Source organism: Bufo gargarizans, chromosome 4, assembly GCF_014858855.1.
Source record: "Bufo gargarizans isolate SCDJY-AF-19 chromosome 4, ASM1485885v1, whole genome shotgun sequence".
NCBI classification, from domain to species: domain Eukaryota; kingdom Metazoa; phylum Chordata; class Amphibia; order Anura; family Bufonidae; genus Bufo; species Bufo gargarizans.
The window spans coordinates 523,105,813-523,120,026 of NC_058083.1; the positions used below are offsets into that span (position 1 = coordinate 523,105,813).

The 14,214-nt window shown below is 45.8% G+C and overlaps 1 protein-coding gene across 2 annotated transcripts in view; it reads left to right on the forward strand.

Moving 5' to 3' along the window:
- Positions 1 to 14,214, forward strand: part of GALNT14 (polypeptide N-acetylgalactosaminyltransferase 14) — a 417,279-nt gene that overhangs the window by 315,614 nt on the left and 87,451 nt on the right. For both annotated transcript variants that reach the window (XM_044292046.1, XM_044292047.1), the window contains exon 4: positions 7,431 to 7,498. In XM_044292046.1, coding sequence (XP_044147981.1) covers positions 7,431 to 7,498 — 68 coding nt within the window. The remainder of the gene's footprint in view (positions 1 to 7,430; positions 7,499 to 14,214) is intronic.

Below are 14,214 nucleotides of genomic sequence, written 5' to 3' on the forward strand. Positions count from 1 at the left end.
CATAAATAATTGCCATTTAGCGAGGCTTCCACTGCTCCTCTCTTATTAGGTGTCTAATCTTCGTTTCAAGCGAAGGCGGTTGCATAGCCGTTAGCGTCCCTGACTGTGCAGTGGGTGATATGCCGTAATCTACAGCGAAATTTATAGGGGTATTACAATCTAAATTGGGGTTTAGACCTCCTGGGACGTATGGCTGCTGTAATTTCCCCTAGAAAGCCATGTTTCATTTCCATAATAAAGTATGACCATCCTTCATCATACTTCAGAATGAACAGACCCTATGTCAGGTAGGGGGCCAGAGACTCTGTGTCAGGTGGGGGCAGTCACCCCTCGAAGAAACGTGCAGCGCTGCAGACATTGGGAATGCTCGTCGTGCCACCGTCTGGCTTCCTTGCGTTGACGGTATAGTGTTTAACTAAGCAGTGGCGCAGTCCGGTTACTGGATGGTCCTCTTGACCGTAAATTAGCAGAAATTTGACGCGGCCAGAAGATCCTCTGTACTCAGGGATGAAAGGAAGAGCTGTTATATATCCATTGGTGGTGCCATCCTAGTACTGGTGTGGCTGCTGGGGGTGGGAGCTAGAGTATGGCCTTCAGGTGGGTGGATGTTGAGTTCTATAGGAAGGGAGGAAATTTCCCTCCTGCTTTTGCATTTCAGGAGTGGTGCAGTGGTGGGGTTAGCAGTGGGAATCTCCCTGTGAAATGGAAATGGCCCGAGTCTTGAATAACGCCTTGGGGACCAAAAATAGCTTGAGAGGAGCAAAGACCTAAAGATGGGAAGAGAGGGTGTCTCCCACCCCAGCGAAGTGATGAGGAAGGGAAGTCAGGTCAGCTGGAAAGAAGAGAGAGCAGAAGAATAGGGTTAGTGCCATGGGTCAAAGAGGGAAAAACTCCTTGGCCCATGCGTCAGGCCTTTGGACCTCTGGAGCAGCAGGAGGATAGATGTCCCAAGCAGGTGTGACAGCTCCAAGCAGAGAGGAGACCCTGACCTGAGGCATCGGAACATCAGCCCTTGAGACTGATGGAATGTAGAATGTAAGGACTGTGCCTTTAAGAGATTAGAACCCCACAGGTCATGTCCCCAGTACTCTTCATCAACCATGGCAGCCACGAGTACTAACATTTTATCCTCGGTCTACAAGGTCAGCCAGCAGACACTGGAAGCAGCTTTGGATGTGACTGGAGCATGTAACCAAGATATTGAATGTGTCTTTTCACACCATATGGTTAGATCTGTGCGTTGCTTTGTGTCTTGAGGATTTGTAGCGCTTTATTCCTACGGGGACTGAACGTTTCCCATCAGGATGAGGCGCCGCTCAGTATTCCGAACTCCTGCCATATTGTCATGTACACACAAGTGACATGGCAGAGCAGATGGCCGTCCTCAGCTCTGTCACTCTGCGGGACGGGGAGACAAGTGAAGCCATCTGACGCGTCGCTCTAAAAATAAACTAAACCGCTAAACCCCCGAGGGCGACGCAGAAAAGTTCTCGACTAAAATCAAAGACGTTAATGCAGCAATTACACAACCCACCCAACTTTTCAGAGATCCTGAGAGGCATACCCCCCCCCCCCCAATCCACAACCTGTTGTGTCAGTCTTTACTGTTGATCTGGGATTCTATTTATGGATCTGGACACATAGAATTAACTGAACTATACGTCCCACCCAAGTTACAAAACGTAAATGGGATTTTAATAATTGCTAATTCCCATCCGAAATATAAAGGGTTAGAGGACCTTGAACAGCGCCCCACCTGTCCGTGGGTTGTGTCTGGTATTGCAGCTCAGCTCTGTTCACTTCAATGAAGCAGAGCTGCAATACCACACACAACCTGTTAACAGGTGGGGCGCTGTTTTTGTAAGGAAGCTGCCATATTTTATTAATATTGTACAGCCCCTATAATCTACTAATTTTATCCATTATGGGGACATCCAGATCTTCAGAGAACCTTAAAGGAAGATGCGGAGTGCCAGTGCTCTGTGTGTGTCAGTCTTCACTGTACTTTCTGGAATTGTATTCCTGATTTAGGAGATTTTGTAGAGGTTAGCTTGATATTTTTTGGGATGTACAGTAACTCCATGACTCAGAGAAGTAAGTAGTCCTAACTCATAGATACATTGATTTTAAGAAAACCTCTCGTACCCCCTCCTACCCCCCTGGCTCCTTACATTGAGTTTAGATATAAAATGTCTTCTTTATAGAGGAGGTCTCACCCCTCATGACTTGTCTGTTAGTAACTACCTGCATTCCCCATGTAATAACTAGTGATGAGTGGCAGGGGTCATATTCGAATTCGCGATATTTCGCTAATATTTTGTAAGAATATTCGCCAAATATTCACGAATTTGAATATTCTTTATATTCTACGATTTTTTTTACTAAAAAAATCGACAAGGTAATGATCGCGCAATTTGCAAATTTTCATAATGCAAATTTTTATCGCAAATTTTTCAATTGCCTGAGCGAAAACATGATTCCTCCCTGCTTCTTGCTTGTGGGCCAATGAGTCCTAAGCACTATATCGAATATATTCATTTTTTCAAATATTCGTAATATTCTAAAACAAGAATATATAGCAATACAGCGAATATTCGAAAAAAAACTAATGTAGAGCAATTTAGCTAATCTAGTGCTATCAACTTTTTTTTTTAATTAGTTGTAATTTTTTTCCAATCTGAACTTCAGATGAGAAAAAATGACAACTATGAGGCCTCATGCACACGACGGTTGTTTTATTCCGTGTGCGTTGCGCAGTTTTTCGTGATTTTCTGCGAACATGGGTCCGTTGAAAACGGCTAATGCACCGTTTGCCATCCGCGTCCGTGATCTGTGGTTCCAGTCCATCCAAAAAATATAACCTGTCCTATTATTTTCCTGGAAAACGGTTCGCGGACCCATTCAAGTCAATGGGACCGCTAAAAAACGCGGAGGCACACAAGATTGTCATCCGCGTCCGTTTTTTTTCCTATCATTTGCATGGCAAACCTGTCTTAGACTTTTTTTTACTTTCCTTTATGTCTGGTGGTCCTCCAAAAATAAAGGAAGACACACGGAAACAAAAACGGAAACGGATCACGGAACAACGGAACCCCATTTTGCGGAACGGAACACAACAACGGTCGTGTGCATGAGGCCTTAGACAAAGAAGATTATAGCACTATATTAGCTAAATTGCTCTATATTTGTTTTTGGTTTTTTTAATATTCGCTGTATTGCTATATATTCTTGTTTTAGAATATTACGAATATTCGAAAAAACAAATATATTCGATATAGTGCTATATATTAGTTTTTTAGAATATTCATAATTTTTCCCATTTAAAGTCATGATTCCGCCAATGACTCATTGGCCCACAAGCAAGAAGCAGGGAGGAATCATGTTTTTACTCTGCAATTGAAAAATTTGCGATAAAAATTCGCATTACGAAAATTTGCAAATAAAAAAATCTTGAATCTTCGAAATTACAAATTTATATCACTATATTCTAAATATTCGCGAATTTTTGAAGTACCTATATTCGCGACAAAAATTAGCAATTCGAATATTCGTGATCAACACTAGTAATAACATCTATTCTTATGACTCTTGTGTTGTGCAGTTCCTCTATTATTCCTGCTAGAAGTTGTAAACCAATTGACAATACTCTGCAAAAAAATCTCCTACTGGGCATTTCCAGTTGGGGGTGTCCATGCAGTCTGACAATGGCAGCACTGATTGGATAGTGTCAGACTGTGCAGGGACACGCCCCCAACTGGTAACGCCCAGCTTGACCTTCATTGCAAATTGCTAGTAATTAACTTAGAAACTTCTAGTAGGAACAACAGAGGAGTGATCCAACATAGAGTGACAAGAATAGATGCTCCAGAATTGATATTACACGCGGAATGCTAGTAGTTACTAAAGAGGTGAGAGGGTCTTCTTTAAAGAACATCTTACTTCCACCATTCCCTATAGGGTCTCTAATAAATGAGAGCTGAAATCTGATTGGCTGCTTTCGATGATTTCTCCCCTCATCTCCTGCGCTATTATAATAAGTCGCCCCCATTAACCCTCCCTTGCCCCTTTTTCTGTGATTTTCCTCCCATGATGTAGACGTCCTCCCATTGTCCACACGTTATCTCTACCCGGCTCCATAAGACATTTGCAGGGATTCGCATCCTCGCACAAGCGTTCTCCTTATCTGACATGATTGTACGTTATTACATTTGCGCATAGGAATTAGACGTCTCGCTATTTGTCTTATCGCCGCACTGCTCATGAGGAAGCGGATAAGGGAAATAGCCTGCGTTACCAGCGTCCAGGTCTTTGTTATCCGGCACAATTAATATTTCAATGTACTGCTCCAGCACCGCATCACGTGGCTTTATATGTGCAGATGTAGCAGAGCTGAATGTGTCTTTTTGTTTTTTATGGGTGTGGGTATTATCATAGCACTAACTGAATGTAAAAGCACACTTTGGTATCATCACGAATTGTGCCATATGGGTAAATCAGCTCTGCTACATTACTACATATGACTATTTCCGCTCTGCTACATTACTACATATGACTATTTCAGCTCTGCTACATTACTACATATGACTATTTCAGCTCTGCTACATTACTACATATGACTATTTCCGCTCTGCTACATTACTACATATGACTATTTCAGCTCTGCTACATTACTACATATGACCATTTCAGCTCTGCTACATTACTACATATGACTATTTCAGCTCTGCTACATTACTACATATGACCATTTCAGCTCTGCTACATTACTACATATGACTATTTCAGCGCTGCTCTAACAGATAAAAGCAGCTCACCTACAATAAGTTCAGTTTTACTGCAATGAATGAACTCAATCTCGTTACTACTTCACCAGCTCAACTGTACTACATTTGTCAAAATCAACTCGGCCCTGCTACATCTAGCTGTTTTTGTCTAATTCTTAATGGGGTTTTCCATCCGACAGAGATCTCCACATTTATTACTCTACTAGATTTATTTCGGGCTGGCAGCTCAGGGGGCATGACCTTTCTGGTGCAGCTCTCTCAGTATCACAGCTTAGGGGGCGTGTCATTTCTGCTGCAGCTCTCTCCCTGTCACATCTCAGGATGCATGTCCTTTCTGCAGAAGCTCTCTTCCTGTCACACCTCATGGGTTGTGTCTTATGCAGCAGCTCTCTCCTTGTCACATGTCAGGTGCATGTCCTTTCTGCAGCAGCTCTCTCTATGTCATATCTCAGTTGGTGTGTCCTTTCTGCAGCAGCTCTCTTCCTGACACATCTCATGAGGCATGTAATTTCTGCAGGAGCTCTCTCCTTGTCACACCTCATGGGTTGTGTCTTTCCTGCAGCAGCTCTATCCATGTCACATGTCAGAGGGCATGCCCTTCCTGCTTCAGCTATCTCTTTGTCACATCTCGGGGGGGGGCATGTCCTTTCTGCTGCAGCTCTTCCTATCCCATCTCAGGGGTCATGTACTTTCTGCAGCAGCTCTTTCCCTGTCACATCTCAGGATGCACGTCCTTTGTGCAGAAGCTCTCTCCATGTCACATCTCATGGGTTGTCTTATGCAGCAGCTCTCTCCATGTCACATCTCAGGGGTTGTGTCTTATGCAGCAGCTCTCTCCATGTCACATCTCAGGGGCATGTCCCTTCTGCTGCAGCTTTATCCCTGTCACATCTCAGGGGGCATGTCCTTTGTGCAGAAGCGCTCTCCCTGTCACATCTCAGGATGCACGTCCTTTGTGCAGAAGCTCTCTCTATGTCACATCTCATGGGTTGTCTTATGCAGCAGCTCTCTCCATGTCACATCTCAGGCTCAGGGGGCATGTCCCTTCTGCTGCAGCTTTCTCCCTGTCATATCTCAGGATGCATGTCCTTTGTGCAGAAGCTCTCTTCCTGTCACACCTTATGGGTTGTCTTATGCAGTAGCTCTCTCCTTGTCACATGTCAGGTGCATGTCCTTTCTGCAGCAGCTCTCTCCATGTCACATGTCAGGTGTATGTCCTTTCTGCAGCAGCCCTCTCCTTGTCACATGTCAGGTGCATGTCCTTTCTGCAGCAGCTCTCTCCATGTCACATCTCAGGATGCACGTCCTTTGTGCAGAAGCTCTCTTCCTGTCACACCTCATGGGTTGTCTTATGCAGCAGCTCTCTCCATGTTACATCTCAGGGGGCATGTCCCTTCTGCTGCAGCTTTCTCCCTGTCACATCTCAGGATGCATGTCCTTTCTGCAGCAGCTCTCTTCCTGTCACACCTCATGGGTTGTGTCTTATGCAGCAGCTCTCTCCTTGTCACATGTCAGGTGCATGTCCTTTCTGCAGCAGCTCTCTCCATGTCACATCTCGGGGGCATGTCCTTTCTGCTGCAGCTTTCTCCCTGGCAAAGCTAAGGGGGCATGTCCACTCTGCAGCAGAACTCTCCCTGTCACATCTCAGGATGCATGTCTTTTTTGCAGCAGCTCTCTCCCTGTCACATCTCAGGTGGTGTGTCCTTTCTGCAGCAACTCTCTACTAGTTTACCTAGTAAATCCCTTTTAACTTGTGTTAAAATTGTGGAAAAAAAACAGTACGACCTTAATTCTGTGTATTCGGGTTAAAATCGAAGATGATTTATGCCTTCTGACAACGCTTCCTGCCCTGTGTCCGAGGTGTTGTCATAGGGTCAATGGGCTTTATAGCAAACAATCATATTCCTTTCATTTTCACACGTTCATCGCTGAATAATGAAACATTTCTACCACTTTCATTGTTTCACTGTTTTCAAGATCTCTGCTTGCTTTTAGTGAATGGGAACATTTTCATTTAAATCTAGAAGCTTGAAGCAATGCTTGTCACAGCTGAGGGTTTGTTCAAATCTGTCCTTGAGAGGGTTTCTGCTGCAGTCTTTAGTTCAGAGGACCGCCTGAACAGGTACATTGTAACAAACCCTCAGCTGTGGGAGAAGGACTGGAGCATTTAGCCTCTGAATGACGACTAGAATGTTTCCATTCACTGACAGCAAGCATTTTAAGCACCGAGGCTGTGGCCACGGTCAGGTTTCTTGATGCAGTTTCAGAGGAAAATCAACTTCTCTTCTTTTTGTAAATCACTTTTGTTTTTTCTTCCAATACTGCATCAGAAAACCTGACCGTGTGAACGTACACTTAGTGTATCGCAGTTTACATTACTCAGGGATTTCCTGAGGTCCGTACAGAGGGAGTGGACTTTAGTGCACGCCATTGCATCACGGTCTAGGATTGGGACACACATCTCCATTTACCCGCATGGAAAACGGGATACAGTAGTCATGTGAGCCGTGAACGGTAAATGTTACACCAAAGGCTTCTTCACCTGTAGACTCCATTCATTGCACATCACCTACTTCTCTATGTCTGTGAATGAAGCAAACCGGGACCACGAACCTTCACCTGATTTATTTTGTGTCTTTTTTGCAGTGTATTGAATCGGACACCTATGCACCTCATCTATGAAATCATATTAGTGGACGACTACAGCGATAACTGTAAGTCTAATGGGGCCTATATTCATCTGACCTCTTCATAAAATTCATAGACAGGGACCCCCTGCCAGGACCCAACTATTAGCCAGAATGGAGATCAGGTACCAAGGTTATCTCTCGCTCTGGAGGACCGGAAACGTGTAATACTTCACTTCCCCTGTGGTGGCACTGCTGGGAAAATGAACACTAGCTGACCCACAGGTTGGAGCTGATCACTTCTGATCCCAGCAGATCAGTTTGTTATTGTGAGGGATTGTTCAAAGGGGAGAACCCCCATAAGGTATCACTAACTAATGAATTGTAGTCCGTGTCAGACTTACCTGTGTTTTCTGTTAATAAATTGGAGGCATGTAAAGGGGTTATCCCATGATTGGTGTAAAAAATTAAAAGACATCACATAGACAGTACATGGCATTCTCTTTCTAACAAAGCCAGAACCAACCCAGTACCTCACATGAGATCTCCACATTCCCTGCTCCAATTTCTCTGCTAGATTATCTTCAGCCTGGCAGCTCATGGGAGGGTGTCCTTTCTGCTGCACCTCTCTCCCTGTAACTGCCACAGTGTCACGGTGGGGAGTGGGGGAAACTCCCCACCGTATAAAGTAAGGTAAACCAGGCAGCAACTAGGCCTGGATACCAGGAACAGGGAGCAGGTCACCTCCTAATGCATCCCTAATCCTCACCCTAGTCCTAGCTCATACCCAGGAACCTAAGACCCTGAGTCGCCCTGGTAATCCCTCAAATAGGAGCAGGGGGGGAGACGACCTGTTCTTCCAATACACGGATGAACCGGAGTCTCGACCGGCCTAGATGCCAGGAAAAAGTGGAGACCGTATACAGCAACTGGATCGGCAGGTAAGCACACAGAACAACACACTTACCTGCCGCAGCCACCACAACTGGAACCCATGCATAAGTACTGGTTCCCACACACTATACAGGACACCGTACCAACAACCACACACAGGTATCCAGCACACCAGTTACTGCCTGGAGCTCCAAGCAGAGGGGATGCATGGCGGCCCCAGACAGAGCTGCATACAGACTTCTAGTTCCCACTCCGGGGAACCCTGGAGCCCTCTTCCGAAGGCACAGACAGGGGAAATGTCTAGCAACCATGCTGGACTACAGCACCAAACATACCAGACATGGAACACCAAACTAGACAAAATAACACACCCATAACATAAACCACACCAAACAAGACAGCAGGTGAGGATGAGAAAAGGACAGAGGGAATATAGGGGAGACAACATGGTGACATCGATGTCCAACTAGGTGGCCCTCACACTGGAAAGATGGCATATCCAGGACAGGAGCATAACTCCAGCACACACCAAGGCTGGAGGACAACTATCTCCAGCCTGAAAGCCACAGGCAATATGAACACCTTGTGGCCATACCCAGCCAGGTAGTTAACCCCTCCAGCACCAGACAGGAAAGGACCCATGAGAATGGAGGAGACATCTACATGCTGCAACAACAACACGTTGCCCCTGGCAACCAGCATGCATGGCAACCGTGTCACAGCGAACACCACCGAGACCGTGACACACAGACTCTAACAGAACATATGGCAGGTGGCAGCTGAAGATTTAAACTGAGCATGCTCGACCAGCTCAGTGAGACGGACAAAAAATAAGGAACAAACAGCAGGTGGCGCTATACAGATACATTTTATTGAATATCTCAGTGGCTATATTACATTTTTTATGACATAAATACAAAAGTATTTAGATCCAGGGGCTGGTTTGAAAAATATAGAATATGTTTTGTGGCACAACCCCCTTTAAGAGTAGACAGCACCATGTAGCCCTAGCGCCCACTGCGGGGGAATGGAACTGATGAGCCCCCTACTATATGCCCTCTAGTTGGCCAGACCAACTCTAAGAGGCTGTTCAGATTGAGTTGAAGTGATTGGAGATGACTTTCCATTGTTTTCAATGGGAGGCCGCGGTTTATGGCTGCGACCGCCACAAGAAAGGACATGTCAGCAAGATTGGCTGCACAGCCTCCCCAATGGGAGGCTGTTTCCTCGTGGTGCCTCTTTGGCATGGACATATTTAGCCTGGATGGGCCCTAAGGAGCCCTAACTAGAAGCCTTCAGTGGGACCTTTTTGGCAGAATGGTCGTTCTTCCATCCGGGCATGAAACTTCCTAATGAAGCGGCCATGAATCTGACGAGTAATTTATAAGCCGAAAGCTTCAATAAAGAGGAATGAAGACCGAGCAGCGAGTGACGGCCCCCAAGGGACCCGGGGAGGAAATCCTGCATAAACCCGAGGCCATTAGGAGCCTGAAGTACAGGATTTTGAGCTGATGTGACATCGGTGACTGATGGCCCCGGAGAATCCTCTCGGTAGAAATAGATGAGTTTAATAAGTTTTAATGGATTCTTTAATTCCTTTAATTCTGTATTCAATAGTCATGAAAGTAAATGAACCCTTCTGTCAGTGAGCGACTCGTCGGGTGAGGGTGGAGGACTTTTTCATCCTTCTCCCTACCATGACAGAGCTGAAGCTGCTGCAATATCCGTGAGATATGGCAACATTTAAAGGGGCATTCTGATGAGATCACAGGGACCCCCACTGATCAAAAGGACGTATTCCCTGCGCAGCGCCATTTCCTGTTCTGTGGATCACCACCCATTCATGTGAAGAAGATTGCAGTACCTGCTCTTCACCTGTAGGGCAACGGCACTGTGATGTGAAAAGTCACCTTAGAAGACGGCGGGCCCTTCATTCCCAGCACTCAGCAGATGACACTAAATCCTGCCGTCACTTGCCATGACAAGGTCCCATGTTGAAGACCTCAAAATACATGGTACTGTACCTCTGCCAGATTCTCCGCCAGCATCCAAGGGTCCCCATAGTCAAGCCTGGAATGGAGCTCCATAAAGACATGACGAGCATCAATGAGTCAACCAGTTGGGTTCTTCCCTCTCCTCATGGCCTCTTGGTCCTCCCATTATCCGTTGTTTCTTCCCTCTTCCTCCACACTCATCCGGAATGATTCCTTAAGCTTTGCGTAGACTGCGCCCAGGTACCATGTTTGGCGTATTTGGTGAGAAACTCCTGATATGTCAAATCTCATGCGCTGGGATGATGAGAGAGAAACTTATTCCACGCGGTATAGCTTTTTTTGGACATTGGAGTCAATGGGTGATGTAGGCCTTTACAGTGGGATACATTGGAGCCCCTCATCGGAGGTACACATGGCGAATCCGCTCCTGACATATACTTCTGATGGAAGGCTCAAATGCGGTGTGCACAGTGCCCCATGACCCCTCCACAGTGGTAATATGGACTTTCTTGGTTAGCAGATCGGTGGAATATGCCCCACTGACAATGCCAGTCAGAGATATGGTGATAATACAGACAGGCAGGCCCAGAGTGCTTGGGGTAATCCAAAATTTACAATGCCCATAAGGCAGAGCCAAGCTCAGAGAAGGTACCAGGTACCAATTATAAGGAGTAGTGATAGTCCGGGATGCTAACCTGGCAAGGGACAGTTTTCTTTAAAGGCTATGAACACCTTCAGGGCATGATTGCATTTTACTCATTTTGTGCTAAATATCAGTTTTTCAATTGGTCTTGATTAAAAATGTCCAGAGGTTTTTGTGGTACATGTGGTTAAAAATCATTCATGTGAGGCCTTATCACTGATCTCCTGACCTCATAAACGCTCATTTAAGCCATATTCTTATCAGTTTTATAAGAGTTTAGCTATAATTAGTGTTTAGGAGGTCGGGAGATCAGAGATAAGGCCTTATAGGAGCCCTTTAGCTGACGGAACTGATTTTTAACCACACGTATCACAAAAACTGCTGAAAATTTTAGCGAAAAACCAATTGAAAAAATGTTTGTTTTTTGTTTTTTTTTGCCCAAAATGAGTAAAATTTAATCATAAACAAATTGCCCATAAGGTGTCTGTAGACTTTAAATTCCATTGGGCAGCAACTGGGCAGAGCCACGTGTGGAAATCAGAGAACCAAGTGCAGGAGAGCAGCCTTGGAGCGAGGAGAAGTGAGTATCATCCATACCCGAGGACTCTCTTTGCAGTATGCTGCTGTGCTTGCTGATAGTTACCCCCGGCCTTGGGGAAGAATGTGACACATCTTAAATAAAGTTGCTCCTCTTTATCTAACATCTTGCCCAGGTGGCAGGTGTGGCACCTCCTCAGGAAAAGGCTCCTATATATCCTGGGAGTGCAAATCTGCAAGGGAAATCCTCACCAAATCATGCCGATTTTGCAGAGTTTGCTGCCGACCCTCCAGTAATCCTCAGCAAACTCCAGAACAATGCATACCTTGCAGATTTCATTGCAGTGCTTTATTTCCTCTTTGAACTCGATGAGGAAGATCTGCAACAAATCTGTGCCAGAAATTGCCGTGCTGCAGAGTTTCCGCGGCACGTAAGCGTGATTAGCTACTGTATCCCGCTGTAGCATCTCCATTCTGAGTGGACTTATCATCTGCCCTTTTCAAGTTCTGCCGATTCGGAAAGAGGAGCCTACATTTTCGTAAATGCATCATGGGTCTGCACTAAGCCGGGCCCTTGGCTGAGGATCCTGTTGGCCCTCCATTGGCCTTCCCAATAGCTCCAAATTCAGCTCTGCTACATCTCTGTTCAGTCCTCCAGTATGTATACAGGACACCATCACCTCCTCACAGTATATGGCAGGTGACATCACCATCTATGGGGTCCTCTCATCAGCATCATTGCATGGTGGCTGTTGACTGATCTTCAGATATAATAAAACCCCCCTCATGCTGGAGAGCGGTGGGACGCGTGTGTCGCATTCATTTCCAGTGTAATGTTCTGCAGTCACATGCGGAGACGAGACGCTGTGACATCTGCCAGAATCGGTTTCTCTGTCTATTAAGAGCGTCGAAGAAGCAGATGGAGATCCGCAATGTACGATACGACTGTCATCAGCTGCCGAACGCCTGTGCAGTGTAATATCAGCCTCCTCACGAGGTGCCGGGTGACTGTTTCAGAAAGGGAGCTGGAAGGCATATAGACAGGGATCCTTTATAGGTAGCCTAGAGATGTAGCAGAGCTGGATTTGTCATGGACTGTAAGGCACTGCGCCATTGACGCTCCCTATATAAGATCTGACCTTGGTAAAGCTTATGCAGCTTACTAATAGACTCGGTGTTTCAATTCTTCACAATTTTCAAGATCTATTGTTGCTGTCAGTGAATGGGAAAAGTCTACATTAACACTTCTCACACCTGTCAAACACCTCCACAGCCCACATCTCTCTCCTCTCCTGACAGTTTGTTACAATGTATCAGTGGGAATAAAATGTATCAATCTGGAGTCCAGCCTGAAGATTGTCAAGACTGGATACAATTGTAACAAACAACTCAGCTGTTAGAGTTCATAGGCTACTTTCACACTTGCGGCATAGTGATCCGGCAAGCAGTTCCGTCGCCGGAACTGCCTGCCAAATCCGGCAAAATGTATGCCAACTGATGGCATTAGTAAGACTGATCAGGATCCTGATCAATCTTAAAAATGCCTGATAAGTCAAAAAAATGCATTGAAATGCCGGATCCGTCTTTCCGATGTCATCCTGCAAAACAGATCCGGCATTTATGTTTTTCACCTTTTTTTCAGTCTGCGCATACCAGTATTTTGAATGCCGGATCCGGCACTAATACATTCCTATGGAAAAAAAATGCCGGATCCTGCATTCAGGCAAGTCTTCAGTTTTTTTTCGCCGGAGATAAAACCGTAGCATGCTACGATTCTCTCTTTTGCCAAATGACTGAACTGAAGACATCCTGATGCATCCTGAACGGATTACTCTCCATGCAGAAGGCATGGGGATATGTCTGATCAGTTCTTTTCCAGTATAGAGCCGACCCAAAAGCCCACGGAAGTGCTTCATAGTGCTTCTGTGGGCTTCCGATGCATGCCTCCACTCCGTGCCGTATTTTGCGGATTGCAGACCCATTCAAGTCAATGCGGTCCTCAAAATTGGCACAGATGGCCTACAGTCGTGTGAATGAGCCTTTAGTGTGTTAGTGACCCTTAACTTTTTCATCAGTATCATTTTTTGTTCTTATTGGTCAGGGTTTTGTTTTCCTGATACAGTGCTCCGAATCCTCTGCAGAGACATACATGATAAAAATTCTGTCTACCTGGTGCTGCCATTAGGGGGAGCTTAAGAGCTTAATGCGCACTGTTTCTGTTATAGATAAGCAGATCTATTCATCTCATTAGCAGGAGCCCTTCACCTGTGAGTGGCTGCCCCCACGGGTGAAGAAACACCCAGTGGCCACAGGTCTAGGTATCTAGCACAGCCCTGTTAATTTCTGCCTGTGCCTACCTCCTCTAAGGGCGTTGTCTAAGTAAACCCCTGGATCTTCACAGTACCCTGATGGTGAGGATAGACTTTCCTGAGGGCAACACCAGTTCGCTACCTTTTGAGGAGGATAGGTACACGAGGCAGGGAAGTCGTTACCAAGAGCAACAGCGCAGGATCGAAGGATGAGGCAGAGGCGTAGTCAGACAGGCAAAAGGTCAGGGCAAGCGGCACAGGTACAGGTCAGGCAATCTGGGTCGGTAACAGGAGAGTCAAGACAAGCAGGCAGGGATCAGACTGGTAGCACAATCCAGGAACACAAGTGGTTATCAGGAACCTTAGCAGGGCACAAGGACCTTGACACTGAGGCATCTGGGAAGGGGGCTGAGCCACCTATAGATG